Consider the following 26,290-nt stretch of genomic DNA (forward strand, 5'->3'; position numbering starts at 1 on the left):
TAGAAACTAAGAATTAAGAGTAGCCAAATGCTCGGCGTAAGAGAGGAAGCAGACCACTAATTTGCTTAGTCCATCTTTGTTGCACTGATTCCAGAGGTTGTGAGTCACATACATCACCTATATTCTACAGAATACTACCAAAATCAATAGTAGCTTTAATGCAGTAGTTCCCAACCTGTGGTATGTCTACCACTAGTGGTATGCCTTTCAGGTGGTACTGGAGCACTTTCAGGATCATATGCAATTTTTAGCTAAATCAAATTTATTCATTTAATAGAAAAAAATAGTATTGCTTTACACAAAATAATCTGGTATCAATCAGCTGGTTGAGAAGAAACATACACATCCCTTGCATTAAATGAGCTGTGTTTCTTGTTGTTAGTTGTGTTCCACTTGTGAATGAATAGATGTTTGCTGGAATTAAGTTTTCTGGAACTAGGTAGGACTGTACGGGACCTCCAAATGGTACCCGCTCAGGAAAAGTTTAGGAATCACTAGTCTAATGTGTGTGGCAGACACTTGAACCATGAATTCCAGGGTTCTACAAACAATACTTTTTTAATAATGCTGTGAGCAACACCACTTGCTTTGCAAAAGATCTCTTTTATATGCAAGTGAATTTCAAGGAAGAGTCCACCAGAACACCCAGCTCTCTAAATACATCTTTATAAGGACTGGGATTTACCCCAATATAGTAGTCAACTTCCACAAAATTTAGTAGACAAATGAAAAAGAGGAGAAAAGAGAAGCAGGGATATTAGTAGGCAAAAGAAAAAGTGAAGAAAAGAGAAGCACGGATAATAGTAGACAAACAAAAAAAGAGGAGAAAAGAGAAGGGATATTAGTAGATTGAACAAATAAATGAGGAGAAAAGAGAAACAGGGATAACAGACGAACGAAAGAGAGGAGAAAAGATTAATAGAGATGATAATAGACAAATGAAAAAGAGAAGAGAGAAATAGGGATAATAGTAGAGATGAATGAATGAGGAAATAGAATAGGCTGTAATAGTTCAAGTAGCTCTTTACCTGGATATGATGCCAGAGGATTCATTAGTGGAGAGGCCAGGGTGTTATATTAGGGCTTTTTTTTTTTTTTTTACGGTAAGGCCTATAGCGCCTGTAGGCACACTTGAAGAGTGTATGGGAAGCGCTGTTCAGCTTCCGCCCATTAGTGGCGCAGGCAATGTTATTTATAGTGGTACCCATATTAGGGCCCATATCACCACCCAAGCTCATCTTGAGTGTAACCACCTAGAACCTGGGCATCATGGTGATATGTAGGTAACTTTAAACCACTCAACAAATGGCAAAGTGTTTAAGGCTGTACGTGGTGGGATTCGAACCTACGCGTGGATGTCTGCCCGATCCCACGCTCACCACTGTATCCACTATGTGGATACGGTCCTGTAGGAACTAGGTAATGAATAGAAAAAATATATTACATCTGTGGTGTGGGTTGGGAAGCTACTGACAATTTCAGCAGTTTATGGACAAGCCGTGCATGAATCAACTCGAGTGTGCCAAGTTGAGTGCACTGGAGACAGGGCGAGTGTCAAAACAATGGTACAGACCTGCTTAAACAGCAGCTCTGTTATCTAGATTTTCTTGATTTTCTTGTTTAAGAAGTGTTGGATCACTATTATACTTTGCTACTATCTATTTCACACCTTGTGCTTATTTCTGACTGCAAAGTGCATTAATAGAAGTGTATGGGTAAGCTGCTTACTCTTGAGAGTTGAAGGAAATTCCTGATATCTAGGGTGAGTATTTGTGTAGAGCCATCACTACGTCACTCCATAGACCCAACCCATCTCTCTGTGTACCTGTTGTATCCCTCCCTCCCTTATCCTCTCTCTCTCTCACTCTCTCTCTCTCTCTCTCTCTCTCTCTCTCTCTCTCTCTCTCTCTCTCTCTCTCTCTCTCTCTCTCTCTCTCTCTCTCTCTCTCTCTCTCTCTCTCAAGTAGTGCTCAAGGCTGCCGCTTTTATTAACTCATGACTTGATTTATTCATCGTTATTTTTTTTGGTTTCAACAATTTAGTTAAGAAAACTTTTAGGAAAGTGACTGTAGAACTTTACTACCAGCTTTTTTTTTCAACTATTGTAATAATAATAATAATAATAATAATTGTTATTGTTATTATTATTATTATTAGTAGTAGTAGTAGTAGTAGTAGTAGTAGTAGTAGTAGTAGTATTTATTTATTTATTTATTTATTAATTTATTTTTATTATTATCACTCATAAATCATTAATTAGTTATTTTTTTTTTTTTTTTTTTCCAGCCCCCCTTCTGCCCTTCAGAATATCATGTTTTAAGGTAAAAACAATAAACGGAGTAATATAGAATTGACCAAAATTTATCATTAAAAGTAAGACAAATTTAGGTTAGATTAATTACCATAAGGATAGGATGTCTAGTGTAGGTTAGCTTAGTGACTATAAGAAAGGATGGGGTGTCTAGGGTTGGACTTTGCATCTGCCAGTGTCACGGAGGTGGCTTTGTGCTAATTATAGTTCCTGGGTTTTTTCTCCACGTGTTTCCTAGGGAGGATTATTTTAGGTAGAGATAGGCTGTAGAGAGTCAGGTCAATGGGGGGGGGTAGGTTGTTTGCCTGCCACTCACTGGCCTCGCATTTCTGGAGAATGCCCTACAGGTAACTCTCGATTTAGGCGTGTTTGATTTACGCGTTTTTGTTATAACGCGACTGAAAAAATATTATAATCAATTTAATTTGCGTGATCGGTTTGCTGTACGTGATTTGGCCCAACCGCATTTTCAAACTGAGTGCCAGACGCAATTTCAAACTGCGCACCAGAGAGTTCTGCAGCTGGCCAATAGGTGGGAGCTCTGCTCTTCTCATGCCGCATTTGCAGTCTGCCAGCACTGAGTACAGATGGAATCTCTTCAATCTGCCTATAATTCACCAAGATGGTCCCAAAACGTCCATCTTCTTCTGCATGTAGGGTTATTTTTGATAAGTGGGTTTTTGATAAAGTGGTAAAGCTCAGAGGAAGATGGTGACTGACTGTGGTGTGAGTGGTGAAGGCAGTGATGCAGTGAGTGTTGTGTTTACATATTCTTTGTTTTATTGTTTTCTCTTATTATTTTTTGCTTTCTCATATTATTTCTTGCTTTTCCTTTTACTTTAAATACACTTCTAGTATTTAGAATGGTAAATAATAAAAACATGTTAATTTAGCCAAATAAATAGAGTATTTTGTACAAATTTGTTTGGACCACATCCGCATCCCCCCTATTATCTATTGTTTCTTATGAGAATTACATGTTTGTTTTACGTGAATTTTGATTACGCCATGCCTCTTGGAATGCATCTATCACGTAAATCGAGAGTTACCTGTACGCCTGTCCCTCAATACAATTTGTATACAGGCAACCCCCATTTAACGAAGGTTCACACAACGAAATTTCGCTACAACAAAGGTTTTGTTTTACTACCATCTGCTATTTTAACGAACACCAAACTCGCTTTAATGAAGTTTTATCCAGGTAATTTTTTCCAAATTTGAAAGCCCCACCATATCATGCAAGCTGACAGGCTTTTGAATACATCAGGAGCTGCTGGTAGTAAGGCCTGCCTCAGGAGAAATCCTGAGGCACCTGTAGAATAAAGATCAAGATCAAGCCTCTCGTGAACAACACAGGCGCTGCCGATACAAAGGCCTGACTCTGAAGAAATTCTGTCACCTGTAGCATCAAGATCAAGATCAAGATTACGTGCACCACTCACTCCCCAGTCAAAACATAACGGCGTCACCAGCAGCTCATCTTCCCTAGTTCAACTTACCACCAAAACGCCCTGCAATGTGGCCTAACGTTCCTAAGTAGACCAAGAAGTGTCTTACTCTCGAAGTGAAGCTGGGTATTATTCACAGACAAGAGAAAGGCCAGAAAACTAATAACATTGCTTGCCACCATCTTGACTCCATCTACTGTCTACTATTTTCAAGTCAGCAGACTCTATTAAGAAGGCTGGTGAGACCGCATCTTCCTTGAAAGCTAAAAGAACCACCTGAACTCGTGACTCTACAATGGATAAAATGGAAATGTGGTACATAAGTTTTGTATGCGGTACCATGATGCACACTTTGTTTACATTCCACAGGTTGCCGGTTAGTGTATTTCCCGTTTCACTCTCCCTCCCTCCATAAAGTTAAGGTCATCAACATTATAAAGTTACGTACATACATACATTAGTGTACATTATAATGACTTAAATTGAACTACCTAAATGTTTAACTTCATAATTTTTTACTTTCATTAAACCTTTTACTGTACTATGATGCACTCTCGCTTTGCTTACTCTCAATGGAAGTTCAAATCAGGGGTTAAACTTGTTATAATCGGTTAGCTTAATGAAGTTTCGCTTAACGAAGTGTTTTTTAGGAACGTAGCCCCTTTGTTAAGCGGGGGTTGCCTGTATATGTATTTTATGATTAATTTTAAGTTTTAGTGATTAAGGAATGGTTAGTTTGTAATTTGTAAATATTTGAACCCCAGCGTATGATAAACCCTGAATGTCCTACAAGTTGCCTGTGAGAGACAAAATAGGCTATATCAGCTTGTTTTGCAAAGTTGCAAGGAAGATTTTCTTTATTTTCTATTCTTTATTATTTTTATTATTTTTTCCACTTGGATTGGTGTAAATATAAGATTATTTAAGTGTATTCCCCTTTTGCTGAAATATGTTAAGGTTTTGGGACCTGTTATTATGTGAGAATGATACGGGTGTACTTGGCTTTGTTTTCCTGGTACGATACACAAAGTATTGTTTGTTTTGTTGTGTATCTAATAGTTTCTTTGTTGTGGAGAATGAACCGAGTGGGCCATGTGTTTGTTCAGGTCAGTGTGGGGTCAAGGGGGGTAAGCCGTGGAACAATAACAACTCAATGCTGGGTGCAGCGCGGTCATTCTGGGCAAGAGGGTAGGACGAGAAGGTGGCAGGAGTGGTGGAGGGTGAGACAATATGGAGGTAAGTTAAGGTTTATTTTAAAGTTATTGTAGGTATACAAGGTTTACATGTGATATTGGGGAGTGTGCAAGAAGCGAGGGGCCAGAGTAATGTTCTGTAAGCCTGGGGGGGAGAAGGGTACTGTGTGCTTAATCTTTTGGAATAATATTTTTATGTGTTTGATATTTGTTTGTTTCTGGTTTAACTGGTTGGTAAGCCATATTCCTTCCTCAATAAGGAATTTTTGCCCTAATGATAATATTATTTTGGGTACCATTTCTGTTTATATATATATATATATATATATATATATATATATATATATATATATATATATATATATATATATAAACACCCACTCTCTTTCTATTATTCATTAATGATCTTCTTAACCAAACTTCTTGCCCTATCCACTCCTACGCTGATGATACCACCCTACATCTTTCCATGTTCTTTCAGAGACGTCCAACCCTTCAGGAAATCAACAGATCACGCGGGGACGCCACGGAACGCCTGACTTCCGATCTTTCTAAAAATTTCCGATTGGGGCAGAGAAAATCTAATAGTTTTCAATGCCTCAAAAACTCAATTCCTCCATCTATCAACTCGACACAACCTTCCAGACAACTATCCCCTCTTCTTCAATGACACTCAACTGTCTCCCTCTTCCACAATGAATATCCTCGGTCTGTCCTTTGCTCATAATCTTAACTGGAAACTTCACATCTCATCTCTTGCTAAAACAGCTTCTATGAAATTTGGTGTTCTGAGGCGTCTCCAACAGTTTTTCTTGCCCCTCCAACTGCTTACTCTGTATAAGGGCCTTATCCGTTCCTGTATGGAGTACTCTTCGCATGTTTGGGGGGGTTCCAGTCACACAGCTTTGCTTGATAGGGTGGAATCAAAAGCTCTGCGTCTCATCAACTCCCCTCCTCTGACTAACTGTCTTCAGTCTCTTTCTCACCGCCGAAATGTTGCATCCCTTTCTATATTTTATCGCTATTTTCATGGTAACTGTTCTATTGATCTTGCTAACTGCATGCCTCCCCTCCTCCTGTGGCCACGCTGCACAAGGCTTTCTTCTTCCTCTCATCCCTATTTTGTACAACTCTCTAATGCAAGAGTTAACCAGTACGCTCAATCATTCATCCCTTTCACTGGTAAACTCTGGAACTCCCTCCCTGCATCTGTATTTCCGAATTCCTACAACTTGTCTTCTTTTAAGAGGGAGGTATCGAGGCATTTGCTCCCCTAATTCTGGCTGACGGTTTTGGCACTTTTTGTACTCTTTGGAGAGCCAGCGCTCAAGTGGGCTTTTTCTAACTTTCTTTTTTTGCCCTTGGCTGGCCCTCTTCTCTGGAAAAAAAAAAAAAAAAAAAAAAAAATATATATATATATATATATATATATATATATATATATATATATATATATATATATATATATATATATATATATATATATATATATATATATATATATATATATATATATATATATATATATATATATATATATATATATATATATATATATATATATATATATATATATATATATATATATATATATATATATATATATATATATATATATATATATATATATATATATATATATATATATATATATATATATATATATATATATATATATATATATATATATATATATATATATATATATATATATATATATATATATATATATATATATATATATATATATATATATATATATATATATATATATATATATATATATATATATATATATATATATATATATATATATATATATATATATATATATATATATATATATATATATATATATATATATATATATATATATATATATATATATATATATATATATATATATATATATATATATATATATATATATATATATATATATATATATATATATATATATATATATATATATATATATTGTGATGGGCACCATCTTAATCCCCTTTAATTTATTATTTCATTATATGTGTAGCCTATGGCTACCCAGCGAGGGCCCCTCGGGCTGTTCTGCTGAGCAGACAACCCGCCTCCCTCTCTCCACCATTTTGTGTGCCTGCGAGCTTCACATCAGTAACCAGCCAGTCTTCAGCGGAGGTAGACACGTGCGCTCTTGGTTTCTGGCACAGGGTGGAGACACGTGTTGCTGGGCTGTTCTGGGTGCTCACCAGTCTCGTTCTGGGAGTTGTGCCCTCCTTTTTGAGTAGCTGGTTTGCTACTGGGTAGACCGTGACTGTTAGAGCAACGGGCTTGTTGCTCTAGGAGAAGTGGAGTTGGTTTGGCTGCACCTCTGTTTTGCGTCCGTCCTGTATTGTGGCGGCAACGCGTGGGAGAGACGCAGCATTGTCTCGTCCTGTTTGTCGTTGTGGTGGCCTTGGTCACCAGTGTGTTTGGTGGGTGGCTGTGTGCCCCCATCATCTATTGTGTAGTATCAATAGTATACTGTTTATAGTACCGGCCAGTCTTCCGCGGAGTTAACACGTACGTTCTCGGCACAGTAAGAGACACGTGTGGCTGGACTGTGCGTTACCAGTACTTGCTAGTCATCAGTCTGGGAGTTGTGCCCTCCTGTTGAGTAGCTGGCTTGCTACTGGGCAGACCGTGACTGTTAGAGCAACGGGCTTGTTGCTCTGGGAGAGGTGTAGTAAGTTTGGCTGCATTTCTCGTGTGTTCGTCCACTCGGGTGGAGCGACGCGGAGGGACGTGTTATTGTTTCGTCCTGTTTTTGCTGTTGGTGGTTGTAGTCACCAGTGTGGTTTGGTGGGTGGCTGTATGCCCCCACCATCTTTTGTATAGTTTCAGTAGTATACACTATACTGTATTGTAGTGGTAGTAGCCACGCACACTATTGAATGCTGAGAGGATTCATGTTGGCCAGTGGTGCGTAGTTGTCATCCGCCAGACTTGTCTGCGACGAGTATTTGGACTCAGTGTATAGTGGTTGTCACCCGTAGGTGGTGTCTGGGCTTGTGTGTACACTACCGGATGTGCTGTACACATCATATATTGCAGTAGTAGTAGACCAGGGATGTCAGTCTGACAGGTGTTAGTAAGCACTTGTTGTAGTAGGATAGTATAGTAATATAATGTATCGCGCGCGTTGTTCCGGTCTGTGAGTTATCACAGTCTGTGGACAAGGCAGGTGGAGAGGCATTAATACTTCATAGAGAAGTGGGTGGAATTGTCCTTGTGGGCGGTTTCTCTAGGGGGTATTAAGGCCTCGCCCTGTTACACATAACATCTACCATTTATAAATTCTACTTGGTTGGGTACAGGAGGAGAAGGAGTTGCTAAGGAGATTCCCTTACAGTGGGGGAAATTATACACTGTTGGCGACCTTGAAAGAACCTGAGGGTTACGGCGGCTGTGAGTTATAGTAGTGGGGACTCTGTGGAGTGTTTTATAATCCCCACTGTACTGACCGTAACAAAGTTGGCGATTTTGCCAGAATAACACTCTAGTGAGCTGTAGCAGTTAACCGCAGCCATGTGGCATACGTAACAATATATATATATATATATATATATATATATATATATATATATATATATATATATATATATATATATATATATATATGGTTAAGTGATACTTGTGATCCTGTTTTTTTTTTTTTTTATGTTCATATGTACTTTCTTAAATTAATCCTTATACATATTCATTTCATTAGCCTTCTGACAATTCAGATGCTGTTCATTGTATATTTTGTAAATAAATTTAGACTAACTGGTGACATTGTTGTTTTCTGAGGCCCTGTTGAACCTGGATAAGTAGGCATTAATATAAAAACCCCAGTACGAGGTAAGAAAAGAGTAAAAGGTAAGCTAGTGGGGTGTTGGGGCCTGTGACACCAGTTAGATTAATTTTGGTTAGAAAAGCTTAAAAATTTAATGTCTTCAAAATATGGAGTTTCTCATCTGTAAACTCTTCAATAATGTCAGAAATATGTACTTAATTTGGCTCTCCTCATTTAAAAACCATGCATTCACATTAGGGCTCTATACTGTGCTTGTCATGGCATTATGCTGGCTGAGTGCTCCGGCAAAATGCTGTGACAAAACAATGGCCTTTAATACAGGGAGGTCTTTTTCTGTCAAAGCATTATGCCAAGTACCAGCTGTTAGCATGACATCACTGCCTCCAAACACACACCACAGTACCACCTCAGTGCCTGCATGGCTGTCATGATGAGAGGAAGACTATGGATAAAAGGAAGTCGTTATTGCCTGTAACTGTAGCTCAAATCATAGGGCTTCACAAAGGTGGGCTCCAGACAAGGGAAATAGTGGCAAATGTTGGTGCGAGTGAGGGATCTGTGAGAAACTGGGTGAAGCATTTCAAGGACGACAGTGGTGTTGAGTTACGGTCTACTAATTCTTGGCCTGGCCCACATCAGAAAGCAGAAATGAGTTTTTTTTTTTCTTTCAATTCTCAGACAGTTATGGTAGGTGTACTCTCTAGCTTCCTTTTGAACACAGTTAAGTACGTACAGATGTCTTCTTTGAGGGGCTAAACCGAGGTTTAGCATCCAGTAACTTGACACCACCATCGTCCTTGAAACGCCTCATCCAGTTTCTCACAGATCCCTCTCTCTCACCAACATTCGTCACTATTTCTCTTGTCTGGAGCCTAGCTTTGTGGAGCCGTATGATCTAAGCTATAGTTACAGGCATTAATGACTTCCTTTTACCCATAGTCACCAAAGCATAGACCTAAAACCAAGGGAAACACAGACAAAAGATGGCACAAATGAGAGAACAATGGTGCAATACTTCCTCTCACCACTATAGCCACATGGGCACTGAGGTGATACTGTGGTGTGTGTTGGGAGGCATTGATGTCATGCTAATGGCTGGTACCATGCATAATGCCATGAAAAAGAGCCACCCCCCTCCCCCCCGTATGATAAGCCATTGTTTTTCGTCGTGGCATTATGCCAGAGCGCTCATCCGGCATAATGCCATGATGAGGACTGTGCTGGTTGGCTATAGTGAAAGAGATGAAGAGGATGGGAGTAGTATTGGTTGGAACTGCAAATTTACTGTAGGCTTATGTAGATCATTCATCATATCATAGCAATTTACAGAATTGAAGATACGGATAAGAAACATGAAACAATTAGCAGCAATGATGAGGGCAAAATACAGGGAGCAGTTAGGGCTGAGTATGAGGACGGTGTAAATGAAGGTGTAATCTTTTATTACGAGTTAAGATTAAGTTGTTTAGGGAATTATGGAAGTTGTGATCTTTTCTGTGTATTAATTCCAGGACTTGCAAAATATGGTGCAGTTTTGAAATTGTGATTGACACAATAAAAGCTGTAAAATGCCATAAAAATAATTATGTTACTTCAATGTTATCTAATATTTGTATCTTTAACACATTATTGGCAAGTTTGTGAATTCCCATTTTCTCTTTCTTTAGGCAACAAAAGTGATTACTCACTGCCTGCTGGCAGGAGCGAGGCAAGCAACATGACAACAGACTCAGAAGATGCAGACAGTTTTGATCAACTAAGAACCTTATGTCTAAGTTGTCGTCATCGCAACCATTCATCATCATCGTCTGAGTGTTCTTGTGAGTCTTGCATCTCCCACAGTGATGATTCCTTCTTTGAAGGTGATGAAGGTCCACCAGGAGGAGAAAATACTGTCCAGCGACGCCTCTACATGTGGCTAGAAAATGCTAAATTGAAGTGAGATTCTGACCATCTCTCTCTCTCTCTCTCTCTCTCTCTCTCTCTCTCTCTCTCTCTCTCTCTCTCTCTCTCTCTCTCTCTCTCTCTCTCTCTCTCTCTCTCTCTCTCTCTCTCTCTCTCTCTCTCTCTCTCTCTCTCTCTCTCTCTCTCTCTCTCTCTCTCTCTCACTATTGTAATAGAACTGTTTAAGTTTGATTGATACTACTATTGTTTACATTATGATATTTTTTGTTATTCTTCTTCATAGAACCTTATTCCCACTTTATAGTAGGGTCAGCCACTGTTAACTTTTTCCACCTGTTTCTATTCATTGTGTCCTCTTCTTGTAGTCCAGGTTTATTCATATCACGCTTCAGCACATCTTTCCATCTTATATATATGTCTACTCACACTCCTTCTCCCTGTAACTGGTATCAGCATTGCTTTCTTCACTGGTTTCTCCTCATCTCTCTTTTTCACATGTTCAAAATATCTCAACCTTGCCTCTCTTGCCTTCTCTTTTGTCACACACACTACACATTCTTTTATATTTTCTCTTTCTCTCTTTTTCAGCAGTGAGATACCAGCTATCCATCTTGCCATCCTCATTTCCTTTCTCTGCAGAATATCCTCTTCCTTCTTCCTCAGTGACCATGTCTGCATTATTCAAAAGTACAGGTCTTATTACACTTTTTGATACCTTCATTCTCAATTTTAATGGTATTTTTTTATTTAGGATGACTTCACTAATTTCTCTCCATTTATACCATGCATCTTTCATCCTTTATCTAATTGCTTCTCCTTACCTGCTTGCTCTGCTATTTGTGATTTGAGATTATTTAAACTCTTCTGACTATTTACCTAAGTGTTCTAGCATCTTCCAGTATGATGTTGACTTCCTTGGGTCCTCTGCTGCTTACCATTACCTCTGTCTTCTCTGTATTCACTTCATTCCTTTTTCTCTCCAGGCTGTCCTTCCATGGCAAATACCTTTGCTGTAATTCCTCCTTTGTATCTGCAATAATGACTAGATTGTCGAGAAAAAGCAACTCCCACAATTCATCATCACCCCTTAGATCATTCATTATTATGTCCAACACAATAAGAAACAGAAATTAACTCAACACTAGTCCCTGATGTAATCATACTTCAATTTGAAATTACTCGGCTTTTATTTTTGTATTGTTGTCCTCGCTCCCTCATACAGTAAAACCTCAGCTCACGACCATAACTCGTTCCTAAATCCTGTTCGTCACCCGATTTGTTCGTCCCCTGAATCAATTTTTCCCATAAGAATGTATTGAAATACCATTAATCCGTTCCAGACCAAAAAAAAATCATACTTTTGTCCATAAAACCCATTCAAAATAGACCTTTAATGTATGCATGACATGAACAAAATAATTATAAAAAGCCTAAATTGTTCTACTTACCTAAATGCTATCAAAATGATAATAAAATGAATAAAAAAGAAAAGGTTATTTGAGAGACTGGACATTGATGGCATGATGGAATGGAGGAGAGGAGGATGGGGAGGAAGACAGACAAGATCCGAGAAGACAGTCATGAGAGAAGACTTTGGATGTGCGCAGCGTGCCAAAGCTACACAACAGCTGTGTAGCGTCACAAGTCAGTACCGCTATGTGGGGCCCCATTACAGTGAACATCGGCGTGGGAAACATGGAAAGATTGCCAGTCTTTGTCTCTGCCTTTGGAAGACCCTTGCTTGCTGGGGATTGACTTCCTCACGTGTGTGGGAGCAAGTTTCGACTTCCAAGAAGGGAAGTTAAAGGTATGTGGCCAGGAAGTTCCTTTGATCCTCGGAGGTGATGCTCAGTGTGAGAGGAGCGGGCAGTAGGGCGGTGTTCCTTGCCAGGTGAGCGAGGAAACAGCTGCGATGGATGTGCCACAATCTGCAGTACCTGGACATGGCCAAGATGATGATGACAGCAACGCTGAGAGCCACCAGAGCAGTGAGGATAACGCCGAGGAAGCTACAGTAGAGTGTGCCGGTAACATCACCATGCCCAGGAAAAACAGGAGAAAATCGTGGTGGCACAGAGATTATGTTATGTAAAATTTTTCGTATGTTCCTGTTTCTATTTTCTTTTGTGCTTGTGTTTTGTTTTGTTGTTGTGTGATAGCCGGGTTAGCTATCACACAAACGGCTTGCCTGCCGGTGAGCTGTTTAACCACGTTCGTCTCCCGAAATGTCGTTCGTCCCCTGGGTTGATATATTGACAAATTTTTTTAGTCGTCTCCCGAATTGTTCGTCCCTAGAGACGTTTGTCAAGCGAGGTTTTACTGTATATCATCCTTACTAGTCTTACCATCTTTTCTGGCACACCCCTCTTCCTCAAATTCTAATACAACACTTCTCTTGGTACTCTCTGTCTTATGCTTTCTTCCAAATCCACAAAACACCAATAAAATTTCCAGTTTCTTTCAAGATATTTTTCTTGTATGTCTCATAATAAATGTTACATCTGTAGTGCTCTTCCCATTCATAAATCCAAATTGATGTTTGTGAACTTCAACCATCTTTCCCAATCTCCTATCATTCTCTAATATTTTAAATATGTGCTCCAACAACTTTATACCTGTTATTTTATACAACTTAGTATATCTCCCTTCTCCTTATATAATTGAACTAATTTACTTCCTTCCAGCCTTCTGGCATTTCCTCTGTACTCAGATAATTTCTAACAGTTCATGAATCCACTCATGATCAAGGTCTTCCAATGCCTTTATCAATTCTATTGTTACTTCAGACTTTCTTTCTGCTTTGTTTGTCTTCCCCTTTCTGATTGATACCTCTACTTCCCTCATACTAATGCCTGGTATTGGCTCTTCCACTACTAACTCTTCAATCAGTTCTTGATGTTCATTTTCCATATTTAAGAAGCTTGAGAAATATTCTTGCCATCTTCTTTTAATATCTTCTTCCTTTGTACAAATACTTCCATTTTCATGTTTTATTATTGATGTTTCACCAATATCTTTTCTCATTTTATTTCTTACCTTTGCTACTTTGTATGCAATTTACTCTCCTGTTGTTTCCAGTTTCTCATATTAATCTCTGCATACATTCTATATGATATATATATATATATATATATATATATATATATATATATATATATATATATATATATATATATTTATTTATTGTGAGGGGCACCGCATTATTTCCCGTTTATTTAATTATATTATATGCGTAGCCTATGGCCACCTCAGCGCGGGCCCCTCGGGCTGTTCTGTTGAGCAGACAACCCGCCTCCCTCTCCCTGCTTCTCGTTGTCTGGCGAGCGACTCACTACCAAGTTAGCCTTCAGCGGAGATAGACACCACTCTCGTCGGTCTGGCACAGTGAGAGAGACGCGTGTTGGCTGGGCTTTTCGAGGTACTCAAGTAGTCATTGGTCTGGGAGTTTGTGCCCTCCCTTGAGTAGCTGGCTTGTTACTCGGTAGACCGTGGCTGTGTAGGACAACGGGCTTGTCCTAAGGAAAGTGTGGCCGGTTGGGGCTGCATTTTTTTTTTTTTTTTTTTACATTACAAGGGCACTGGCCAAGGGAAAACAAAGTGTTGGAAAAAAAAAAATCCCGCTGGTTGCCAGGCCCTGTTAAGAGGAAAGTAGGAGAAAGAAAAACAAAAAATCTAAAAGGAGGGTCCAGTTAACGTAAGAGGTGTCTTGACACTCCTCTTTTGAAAGAGTTTAAGTCATAGGCAGGTGGAAATACAGACACAGGTAGAGAGTTCCAGAGTTTACCAGTGTAGGGAATGAAGGAGTGAAGATACTGGTTAACTCTTGCATTAGGAAGATGGACAGAATAGGGATGAGAAGAAGTAGAGAGTCTTGTGCAGCGAGGCCGCAGGAGGGGAAGGCATGCAGTTAGCAAGTTCAGAAGAGCAGACAGCATGAAAACAGCGGTAGAAGACAGATAAAGATGCAACATTGCGGCGGTGACTTAAAGAATCAAGACAGTCAGTTAGAGGAGAAGAGTTGATAAGACGAAAAGCTTTAGATTCCACCTTGTTTAGTAAAGCTGTGTGTGGATCCCCAGACATGAGAGCCATACTCCATACACGGGCGGATAAGGCCCTGTACAGAGCAAGCAGCTGGGAGGGAGAAAAATGGACGAAGACGCCACAGGACACCTAACTTCTTGGAAGCTGATTTAGCAAGAGTAGAGATGTGAAATTTCCAGTTTAGATTTTTAGTGAAGGATAGACCGAGTGTGTTTAATGTAGAGGAGAGGGAAGTTGAGTGTTATTGAAGAAGAGAGGATAGTTGTCTGGAAGGTTATGTCGAGTAGATAGTTGTAGAAATTGAGTTTTGAGGCATTGAACAAAACCAGGTTTTCTCTGCCCCAATCAGAAACAAGTGAAAGATCAGAAGTTAGGCGTCCTATAGCATCTCGCCTTGAGTCATTTAATTGTTGTTGGGTTGGGCGTCTGTTGAACGCTGTTGAATAATGCAAGGTGGTATCATCAGCATAGGAGTGGATAGGGCATTGAGTCAGATTTAGGAGATCATTGATGAATAATAGAAAGAGAGTGGGTGATAGGACAGAACCCTGTGGAACACCACTGTTGATAGTTTTAGGGAAGAACAGTGACCGTCTACTACAGCAGCAATAGAACGATCGGAAAGGAAACTGGAGATGAAGGTACAGAGAGAAGGATAGAATCCGTAGGAGGGTAGTTTAGAAATTAAAGATTTGTGCCAGACTCTATCGAAGGCTTTCGATATGTCAAGGCCGACAGCAAAGGTTTCACCGAAGTCCCTAAAGAGGATGACCAAGATTCAGTTAGGAAAGTAAGAAGATCACCAGTAGATCTGCCTTTACGGAAACCATACTGGCAATCAGAGAGAAGGTTGTGAGCTGATAGATGCCTCATTATCTTCCTATTAAGGATAGACTCAAAGGCTTTAGAAAGGCAGGAAATCAAAGCTATAGGGCGGTAGTTAGAAGGATTGGAGTGGTCACCTTTTTAGGGACAGGTTGAATGTGAGCAAACTTCCAGCAAGAAGGATAAATAGAAGTAGAGACACAGATGAAAGAGTTTGACCAGGCAGTGAGCGAGTTCGGAAGCACAGTTTTGAGAACAACAGGAGGGACTCCATCCGGACCGTAAGCCTTCCGAGAATCAAGGCCAGAGAGGGCCAGGAAAACGTCTTTATAAAGAATTTTAATTTTAGGGATGAAGTAGTCAGAGGGTGGAGGAGTAGGAGGAATATGCCCAGAATCATCCAAAGTTGAGTTGGTAGCAAAGGTTTGAGCGAAGAGTTCAGCTTTAGAAAAGAAGAGACAGCTGTAGAGCCATCTGGATGAAGTAAAGGAGGGAAAGACGAAGAAGTAAAGTTGTTAGAGATATTATTGGCTAGATGCCAGAAATCTCGAGAGGAGTTAGAATTGGAAAGACTTTGACATTTTCTATTGATGAAAGAGTTTTTAGTAAGTTGGAGAATAGATTTGGCATGATTACGGGCAGAAATATATAGGGCATGAGTTTCAGCAGTTGGATGGCTACGGAACCGTTTGTGAGCCGCCTCTCTATCATTGACAGCACGAGAACAAGCAGAGTTAAACCAAGGCTTTTTAGCTTTAGGGTTAGAGAAAGTATGAGGAATGTATAGCTCCATGCCAGAGATAATCACCTCTGTTATGCGCTCGGCACAAAGAGAAGGATCTCTGACATGAAAACAATAATCATCCCAAGGAAATCAGAATAGTACTGCCTTAGTTCCTCCCACTTAGCAGAGTTAAAATGCCAGAAGCACCTCCGCTTAGGCGGGTCCTGAGGCTGCACTGGAGTGATAGAACAGGTAACGGAAATTAGATTGTGGTCGGAGGAGCCCAACGGAGAGGAAAGTTTAACAGAGTAAGCAGAAGGGTTGGAGGTTAGGAAAAGATCAAGAATGTTGGGCGTGTCTCCAAGGCGGTCAGGAATACGGGTAGGGAACTGCACTAGCTGCTCTAGGTCATGAAGGATAGCAAAGTTGAAGGTTTGTTCACCAGGTTGGTCAGTGAAAGAAGATGAAAGCCAAAGCTGGTGGTGAACATTGAAATCCCTAAAATGGAGATCTCAGCAAAGGAAAGTGAGATAAGATGTGCTCCACCTTGGAAGTCAAATAGTCAAAGAATTTTACATAGTCAGAGGAATTAGGTGAGAGGTATACAGCACAGATGAATTTAGTTAGAGAGTGACATTGAAGTCTTAGCCAGATGGTAGAAAATTCTGAAGATTCAAGATTGTGGGCACGAGAGCAAGTGGTGTCGTTACGCACGTATGCGTTCGTCCACTCGGGTGTGGCGACGTGGAGGGATGCGTTAGTTTCTCGTCCCGTTGTTGCCGTTGTGGTGGCTGTGGTCACCAGTGTGGTTTGGTGGGCGGCTGTGTGCCCCCATCATCGTTTGTGTAGTATCAGTAGTATACTGTTTGTAGTACCGGCCAGTCTTCAGCGGAGTTAACACGTACGCTCTGGGCACAGGGTAGAGACAACGTGTGGCTGGACTGTGTGTTAATAGGTACTCAGTAGTCATCGGTCTGGGAGTTGTGCCCTCCTTTGAGTAGCTGGCTTGCTACTGGGTAAACCGTGGCTGTAGAGCAACGGGCTTGTTGTTCTGAGAGAAGCGTGGCAAGTTGGCTGCGCTTCTGTTTTGGCGTTCGTCCACTTGTGGTGTGGCGGCGCGGAGGAGAGACACGTTCTGTCTCGTCCTGTTTGTTTTGTTGGTGGCCGTGGTCACCAGTGGGGTTTGGGTGGGTGGCTGTGTGCCCCCACCATCTTCTGTATAGTTTCAGTAGTATACTGTGTTGTAGTGGTGGTAGCCATGCACGCTAGTGAAAGCTGAGAAGCTTCGTGCTGTCAGCCAGTTTGTACGTGGTTCTCGTCCGTCAGACTTGTCTGTGACAAGTATCTGGACGCCTTGTATGGCTGTTGTCACCCGTAGGTGGTGTCTGGGCTTGTGTGTACACCACCGGATGTGGCGTACACATCATATGTTGTAGTAGTCGTAGGCTAGGGGTGTTAGTTTGACAGGTGTTAGGAAGCATTTGTAGTAGGATAGTATAGTAATATACTGCGCGTGTTGTCCCAGTCTGTGGTTTATCACAGTCTGTGGGCAAGACGTGTGGAGAGGCATTAATACCTCATAGAGAAATGGGTGGAATTGTCCTTGTGGGCGGTTTCTCTAGGGGGTATTAAGGCCTCGCCCTGTTACACATAACATCTACCATTTATAAATTCTACTTGGTTGGGTACAGGAGGAGAAGGAGTTGCTAAGGAGATTCCCTTACAGTGGGGGAAGTTATACACTGTTGGCGACCTTGAAAGAACCTGAGGGTTACGGCTGCTGTGATTTATAGTAGTGGGGACTCTGTGGAGTGTTATATTCCCCACTGTACTGACCGTAACAAAGTTGGCGACCCTGCCAGGATAACACTCTAGTGAGCTGTAGCAGTTAACCGCAGCCGTGACCGTAATATATATATATATATATATATATATATATATATATATATATATATATATATATATATATATATATATATAGTTGACAAACTTAGATTTAATTGAAATTCCTTAATTATATCAATAGTTATCCATAGGAAACACAATTGCAACTGAAATTTTATTAGATAAATATCTAAGAATAACACTTGTGGCCCATTGTTGTTAAATTTAATTGTAAAGTTGAGTAAGTGTGTGTGTGTATGTATTTACCTAGTTGTGGTTTACGGGAGAGGAGTAAACTTATGGTGACCCATCTCTGTATCTTTTATCAAATTTCTTTTTAAAAGTATGCACATTCCTAGCCATTACAACCTTCTGAAGTTCATTCCAATTGTTCTTAACTCTATGAGGGAAACTATACTTCTTGACATTTCTTCTACAAAATCCCTTTTTCAATTTTAAACCACATCCTCTTGTACTGCATGTGTCCAATAATAAAAAGTCTTCCTTATCCACATCCTCCATACCATTAACCATTCTACAAACGTGTATCAAATCTCCTCGTTTCCTTCTGTCTTCCAATGTAGTAATGTCCAATTTCCTCAATCTTTCTCCATAGGTTAAAGTACTTGAATTTGGAACCATCTTTGTAATTGCTCTCTGCACCTTTTCCAACTTCATAATATTTTCTTTTTATGAGGAGACCACATGACCACTGCATATTCCAATCTTGGTTGTATCACAGAAATCAATATCCTTTTAATCATCCTTTCATCAAGGTACGAAAAGGCTACTCTCACCCTCTTTAATAAGTTCATCATACCATTAACAATACTATTTATGTGTTTGCCTGGAGTCAAGTCTTCTGTAACATTCACTCTCAAATCCATTTCTTCTTTCGATATCTCCAATTTGACACCATTCATAGTATAATCGTATTGTATTCTCTTTTCACTCTTACCAAACTTACACTTATTCAAGTTAAACTCCATTTGCTATGTTCTATTCCAGTTACTAATCTTATCCAAATCACTTTGCAGCACTTTACAGTCATTCACATTTTCGACCTTTCTCATTAGTTTTGCATCATCAGCAAACAGAGTTATATAACTTTCAACTTCTTCACTCAATTCATTAACATAGATAACAAACATTAGTGGTCCCAACACAGATTCCTGTGGGACACCACTAGTTACCTTAAGCCATGATGAACTCTGGTCATGTATTAATGTTCACATTTCTCTGTCATTAAGATAATCCTTCATCCAAACAAGTAATCTTCCACCAATGCTTCCATACTCCTTTATCTTCCAGAACAATTTTCAATGTGGTACCTTATCACATGTTTTTTTCAAGTCAAGATATACCACGTCAACCCATCCTTCTCTTTCTTGAATGACGTCAATCACTCTTGAGTAAAATGACAGTAAATTTGTGGAGCATGACCTACCTTTTCTAAAACCAAACTGACTGTGTTATTATATTTTCTCTCCAAGTGCTCCATCCATCTCTCTTTAACCACTTGTGCACAACTTCCCCACCACACTGGTCAATGACACTGGTCTGTAGCTTAAAGGATTTTCTTTACCACCTCCTTTAAATATCAGTGTGATATTTGCTCTTTTCCAAGCCTCAGGCTCTAAACCTTTCATCATTGATGTTACCACCAAACTATGAATTTTTTCAGTTAGTTCTCTACATTCCTTCGAAATTCAGTTTGAGTCCCAATGATTTATTTACATCAAGCTCCTTTAACATCTTAGAAATTTCATCATGTCATGGAGATAGTGCTCAATGAGTTACATCTAATAATTTCACCATCAGGGTTGAACTCTCTTTCCTCAGTGAAGACAGAACTAAAACATTCATTCATCACTTCTGCCATATGTCACGCTTCCTCATTAACTGTGTCTTTGACTTTAAGCCTAGTTAACCCTTCTCTCTGTTTCATCTTACTTTGTTATTACACATATTACTACCCATAATTATTAATTATTGCTTAAACCTCCATTCCCACAGCAAACTTACAGCATGTCTAACAGCTCGAGGAAAGAAACAAAAGAAATACTTGAGGTGCCCTTACTCGTTTTCTTTTCAGCCATCAGGCCAATTCCCTCATTCGCCTCTTTGCTGTTGCAGGGCTTACATGTAGTCTTCAGCTCATCTCTTTCACCGGCTCGTTGTTGTTTTTTTTCTTTTCAGCAGCAGTTGGTTTGCCTTTCATTGCTCCTTGGTTTGTTTTTCTTCTACCGGGAGTTGTAAATGTGTTATTATGTCACGTAAGTGTGTGAAGTGTTCTTGTTTCCTCCTGTCTCTTACTGTGGACCCTCATGGGGAGTGTCTTGTCATGTAGGGAGGTGTTTTGTAGCCTTGCTTCCCGTTGTGATTGCTGGAAGGCCTTGTCACACGACCAGTTTCTATGTCTTTTGGATAGTATTAAAGATTGTACTGAGAGGAGGAAGGCTTAGTCTTCTGGTAAGCGGAAGTCATCTCCTTTGTCTCAACAGCTGCATAAACGCATGTGTAAGATGGAGGAGACGTTGGGTCGGCTTTCCCTCTTTCTCTCCTCTTCACAGGATTCCCCCTTCTCTGGTTTCCAGTCTCCGGCTTCACAGGTAGACGATTCCTAGCCAGGTACGAGTGGAGCTGTGCAGAGGGCAGGGCAAGCGGGGCCAGCTGGTGCTGCCTGTCACGAGGTTGAGATGGTACCGGCGTCCACTGTAGACACAAACACAACAGGTAGCTGCCATGCCGTGGTTTCTGGCACAGGTAAGGCAGTGCACGGTGCCCTGGGTACTTTTCGCACTGTTTACGGGGGGTGGGGTTGGCGACAGCCATTGGTCTACCATGCCCGGCGGCCGCCCCACTACCCGGGATACAGAGGTCGGTAATTGCCATACAGCTCCCATGCCTGGCAGTCAGACTCCCATTCGGGATATTGATGGTGGCGTCTGTCATACAGCTCCCATGCCTGGCGGCCAGCCTCTTATCCCCTCCCGTGGTTTTATCCACAGTTCAGGTAAGGAAATACCTGGTGCTCCTGGTACCTCTGGCAGTGTTTATGGGGGTGGGGTTGGCAGCACCCATCAGTCTAGCATGCCTGGCAGCCGCCCCACTACCCAGGAAATGGAGGTTGGTGTCTGCCATACAGCTCCCATGGCTGGTGGCCAGACTCCTTTCCAGGATGTTGAGGTTGGATTCTGCCATATGGCTCCCATTGCCTGGTAGCTAGCCTATCATCCCATCACGTGGATTAGACGTAAGTGAGACCATTCCACGTACTTTGAGGGTGGAGCTTGGTACTATTATGTCTGATGGACTTCTCCCCTCCCAGAGTGTGAGTGTTGGTACCAGCCACAAGGCTCCCATGCTGGGCAACCAGACTCATGTGCCTTGTGTAGGGGTTGGTGTGTGCCCCTTGGCTCCCATGCTGGGCGGCCATCCCCTTCCTAGCAGTGGTGTGAATCATATGGACCCTGGTAAGTTTGTGCCGTCCAGTTTTCCAATTTTTCAGGAGGTTTCTGTTGAGGCTGGCCGATCAACGGCTGTGCCTGGTGGCAGTGGGGTGGGCCAATGTCTTTCGGCTCCCATGCCAGTTGGCCATCCTTTCCACAGACCAGTCTTCTGAGGATGAAGAGGAGGATGTGGCTCCTAATCAAGTAGGTGTTTCCCCTTTTTTACACCTCATAGGCCAGGCGAGAGACTATCTTCATCTTCCTGCTCCTGAGGCTTCTTCCTTGTCCCACTTTACAGGGGCAGAAAGGGCGCAGGGCTCAGTTTTGCCCCCCAGCCCTCTTTTTCTCTCCCACAGTCGCTTATGGCTCAAGCTGTCCGTGAGGAAGCCCAATGCAGGTCCTTGAAGGAGCTTAAGCCTTGCTCTGCAAATTTTCAGTTGTCTAGGGACTGGTATGGATGAGCCAGGTCTTTTTATCTACCTGAGGGGGCCTCTTTGGCTCCTCCTCTGGTTAATGAGGAGTTGGCAGGTTTATGGCCGGTGGGCAACCCAGCAGTCTCTGTATCCTCCCGCCTGTTGGTGCAAATGGAGAAAGTGTGTGGCTCCATGGCTAACATTGCCTCTTGGACAGACCAGGTGTTGGCTACTTGAGCTGGTGCTGCTTCGAACATGGAACAGGATGTTTTGGAATTTTTGTCGACACTGGCCAAGGCAAATAAGGACATTCTTCATCCTTCTGAGGAGCTACGTTGTAGACTCTTATGTTACGGAGGCAGGCATTAGTGGATTCGTTGCCTTGTACCTTTTTTGACTGGGAGAAGCGCCAGCTCCTTTCTTCTCCCCTTTCTGACGTGCTTTTTGACCCTGCAGTGGTGGCCAGGGTACAGGAAGACGAGCACTTAGCTGCTCAGCAACGTGTACTCTCTTCCGTGGTGTGGGGGTTAGCATCTTCTTTTTGGGGATCAGCCTCTGGGTCTCGTGGGAGCAAGATAAAAGTTCAGACAAGGAGGGATGCGTTTCATAGTTCCTCTTCGTCGGCTCCGGTCTCCAAGTCCTCTGCTACAGTGGGATCCTTTTGGGCCAGGAGTTCTTGCAGTGGCGAACCCCATGGCCGTGGTAGATCTCGCTAGGGAAGTAGTTTGCTCTCCTGTGCCTGTGGGCACTTGCCTGCAGCAGCACTGGAGAGAGTGGATGGAGGTTGGAGCAGGAGAATGGGTAGTGAAGACTGCGTTATGGGTATGTCCTCCCCTTTCTCCTCCTCTTTTGTTGGCTGGACCAATAGAGTTTGTGAGTTATGCAGAGGGGTCGGATCGTCAGGTGGCCTTGGACTTAGTAGTACAAGACATGTTGGCCAAAGGGGCTATAAAGCTTGTGGGGGACAAGCTACAAGGCTTTTATGCCCGTCTGTTCCTTGTTCCCAAGGTAACAGGCGGTTGGAGACATGTGTTCGACCTCTCAACTCTGAACAACTTTTTAGTGGTCAGCCCCTTCCGGATGGAGACAGTAGCATCAATTTTGGAGTCTGTGAACGTGGGGGATTGAATGGTGTCTCTGAATCTGAGGGATGCATATTTCCAAGTTCCAATCCACCCACATTCCCGCAAGTACCTACAGTTCGTTTGGCGAGGCAAGTTTTTTTCAGTTCAAAGTTCTATGTTTTGGCCTCGCCACTGTACCGCAGATCTTCAAGGTGATGCTCCAGTGTCTTCATGGGCTCATCGACACGATATCTCCCTGCGGCAGTACCTGGACGATTGGTTGGTCACAGGGATGACTCTCCAGGGATGCATAGGCGCCATCCGAGCTGTTACAGCTGTGTACTCACTTGGGTATTCAGATCAATCTGCTCAAATCAGACCTGATACCCAGCCAAAGGAAGCAGTACCTGGGCATGGTGCTGGATTCAGTAAGGGCTCTGGTTTTTCCGTCGCCAGAAAGGATCAGCCGGTTTCTCTCAGTGGCGCAGAATTTTTTAGAGGACAGAACCCCTACGGTGTCTCTTTGGAGGTCACTCCTGGGTCATCTGGCTTCTCTTGAGAGGCTGGTTCCAGGTGGCCGGGTATGCTCTCAGTCCCTTCAGTGGTGTCTGAAAAATCATTGGAAGGCAGCGTTGGACCCTCCCTGGTGGCGGGTTCCTCCTTCACAGCAGTTTCTGGCAGATCTCTCCTGGTGGATGGATCTGGGTCATCTAATCAAGGGAGCTCCCTTTGTGATGGCACCTCTGGAACAGTCTCTGTTTTCCGATGCGTCCCTTCATGGTTGGGGTGCTCATCTGGTGGACTCTCTAGTCTCGGGGGTGTGGTCTTCACAGGAGCGGAGGTTTCACATCAACCACCTAGAGATGATGGCTGTTTTCTGGGCTCTGCAGTCCTTTCAGCAGGAAGTTTCGGGCACTGTGGTGTCTCATGTTAGACAATTCGACAGTGGTGGCCTATTTGAGGAACTCGGGGGGGCACCCAGTCTGAGTCTCTCTCGGGTCTAGTGGGGGATAAACAGGGAATCAAATCCCTTGTTCACCTGCTCAGTTTTTTTTTTATGGTAGTTGACTCCTTCCCGTCACTTGGTATTAGTAGCAGTTCTAGTAGACAGACACCCTCACCACAGACTGCCAGGTCTTCTGGTGTCTGTTCTTCCTATGTATTCCTGTGTATCTCTTTCTCCTCCTTTTCCCTTACAAATTTCACTGGATTCTTTTTTTCTTCTAGTATATATATATATAATTGTACACTTCTTTATGTCCACCATATCTCTTACTAATTCTTCCTTTTCTTTGATTACATGTATGACTGTATCCTTTGTTTTCTCCCTTATTTGTTGCTTAACTACTTCAGCAAAATTAACTTTTTCTTCTTGTTCTTTTTTCCAGACCTTCTTCCATTCCTTCAGTTTTGTTTTGCTTATCCTCTTTCCTGTTTCTGCATTAGTGTCTAGCCTTTATTCAAGTCCATGTAGTGCTACTTCATAGTTCGCACATTTGCCCTTAAGGGTGCTGTTTTTCCTTTTTATTTAATCTAGAGTTTTCTTTATGTCATTGTTCATTCTAACAGTACTCTATAACTTTTCACATCTCTGTCTTAGCTCTAGGTGTTCTGCAATCAGCTGATTCTGTTTTTCAAAAATCTTAGCAACCATCTCCCTCAAAACTCTTAATTTCTCTATCTATTGTGGTAATTCTTCTCTTGTTGACTCATTCTTCATTAGATCAGGAAATTTCTCTCTCCGTACTCCAATCTTCCACCTATTGTAATCCCATAGTTGTTTCAATAATCTCACTCTTGGCTCCTCTCAGTTTGGCTCACTTGTTTACATAGATGGCAACGCCAACTGGGCCATTCATATTCTCATCCCCTTTCATAGTTCTACTCCGCCTCAACTCAAGCAAATTCAATATAACTTTGGAGACAGGATCACTAGTCTAGCCCCCCTCCCTTATATTACATCACCAGTTTGGCTGGGCTTCTGTGGCAGTAATCAAAGCATTCCTTAGTTTCCCATTTTATTATAACAGGGGGTAGGGGGGCAAACATAGGAACCAGGCTTGGAGTAATGGTGATGGCAACAGGAACTGCGACAGGGCGAGGTAGGTGGATGGTAGTATGTGAGGCAGTCAGAGCTGTGGCTGAAGCGGTGCTTCTTCTCACTCTGCTGCCTATCAACCTCTACTTTCATTCCTTACCTCCGCTCCAGCTCATACAAAACACTAGTGCTTCACTTCGCTCCAACTCGTATGAAACACTAATGCTTCACTCGCACATTCTTCCCCAAATACCATTACAAAGATATAAGAAATATAGCTTAACATACATACAAACAACCTATGAACGAATTCAGACAGTTTCGTAGTCAGCACTTGACAATGTGACACACGCCGGAGCTCTGGTTTTGTGTCTGCCTCGAACAATCATCAGTGTGTGTGCATGAGTGTGTGCATGCTTGTGTGCATGGATGTGTATGTACATGTGTTCTTTCATAACTCATATATGCTATGATAAATTTTTTGTGATTTTTATTTTTCCACTTGTGCTTTCAGTTGGGGATTCTTGGTCCTTGGGTTGCTATTGGTCAGCATGGCATTCACCATCACCATTTTTGCAGTGGCTGAGACAAGCAGCAACATTCAAGTTAGCCACCACACATTGTACTGGATGTGAGTGTATAGTAGATTATACATATACAGTAAGTCCTTATACGGTACTTCGTTATCCAGTAAATTCAGTTATGGTGTTTGGTAATTACTACCCTCGAGTTTATCTATGGTAAGAAAATTTCACAGATACGGTATCCGCCTGTGTTTCGTTTACACCATACCTTAGCACCACCACGCCACCACAACAATCAGTCTCTTCCTGCATTTCCCACTGAACACAAGTGAAATCCCTGCGGCGTGTTTTTTGTTGATATTATTATCATGATGCAGTAACGCACCCATAATGGCCTGAAAACATTCTGCAGACACTGCTGGAGTTGAAAAGGCAAAGCGAAAGAGGAATAGTCTGACATTGGAGGTAAAATTAGATACATGTCATGTAAGCCCAAGTCAACGTTCGCCTGTGGCTCGTGTACTTGAATTTGAATTTTTTTTCACCCCATCACAGCCCCTTTTTGTGGATGCGTGAGTTAACATTCTGCCCTGTTACTACATATTATGGTACCTAGAAAACTAATTAGTAAGGCCCAAATTTCAGTTATTT

General features: G+C 41.6%; 1 protein-coding gene across 5 annotated transcripts in view; it reads left to right on the forward strand.

Moving 5' to 3' along the window:
• Nucleotides 1-26,290, forward strand: part of LOC123499558 — a 54,729-nt gene that overhangs the window by 11,449 nt on the left and 16,990 nt on the right. For 4 of the 5 annotated variants that reach the window (XM_045247672.1, XM_045247671.1, XM_045247675.1 and 1 more), the window contains 2 exons: nt 10,434-10,704; nt 25,630-25,746. In XM_045247672.1, coding sequence (XP_045103607.1) covers nt 10,484-10,704; nt 25,630-25,746 — 338 coding nt within the window. In that variant the 5' untranslated portion in view covers nt 10,434-10,483. Of the gene's footprint in view, nt 1-4,865; nt 4,996-10,433; nt 10,705-25,629; nt 25,747-26,290 lie in introns of all 5 variants that reach the window. The other variant, XM_045247673.1, reaches the window with a different exon arrangement.

The sequence above is a fragment of the Portunus trituberculatus genome, chromosome 50, assembly GCF_017591435.1.
Source record: "Portunus trituberculatus isolate SZX2019 chromosome 50, ASM1759143v1, whole genome shotgun sequence".
NCBI lineage: Eukaryota > Metazoa > Arthropoda > Malacostraca > Decapoda > Portunidae > Portunus > Portunus trituberculatus.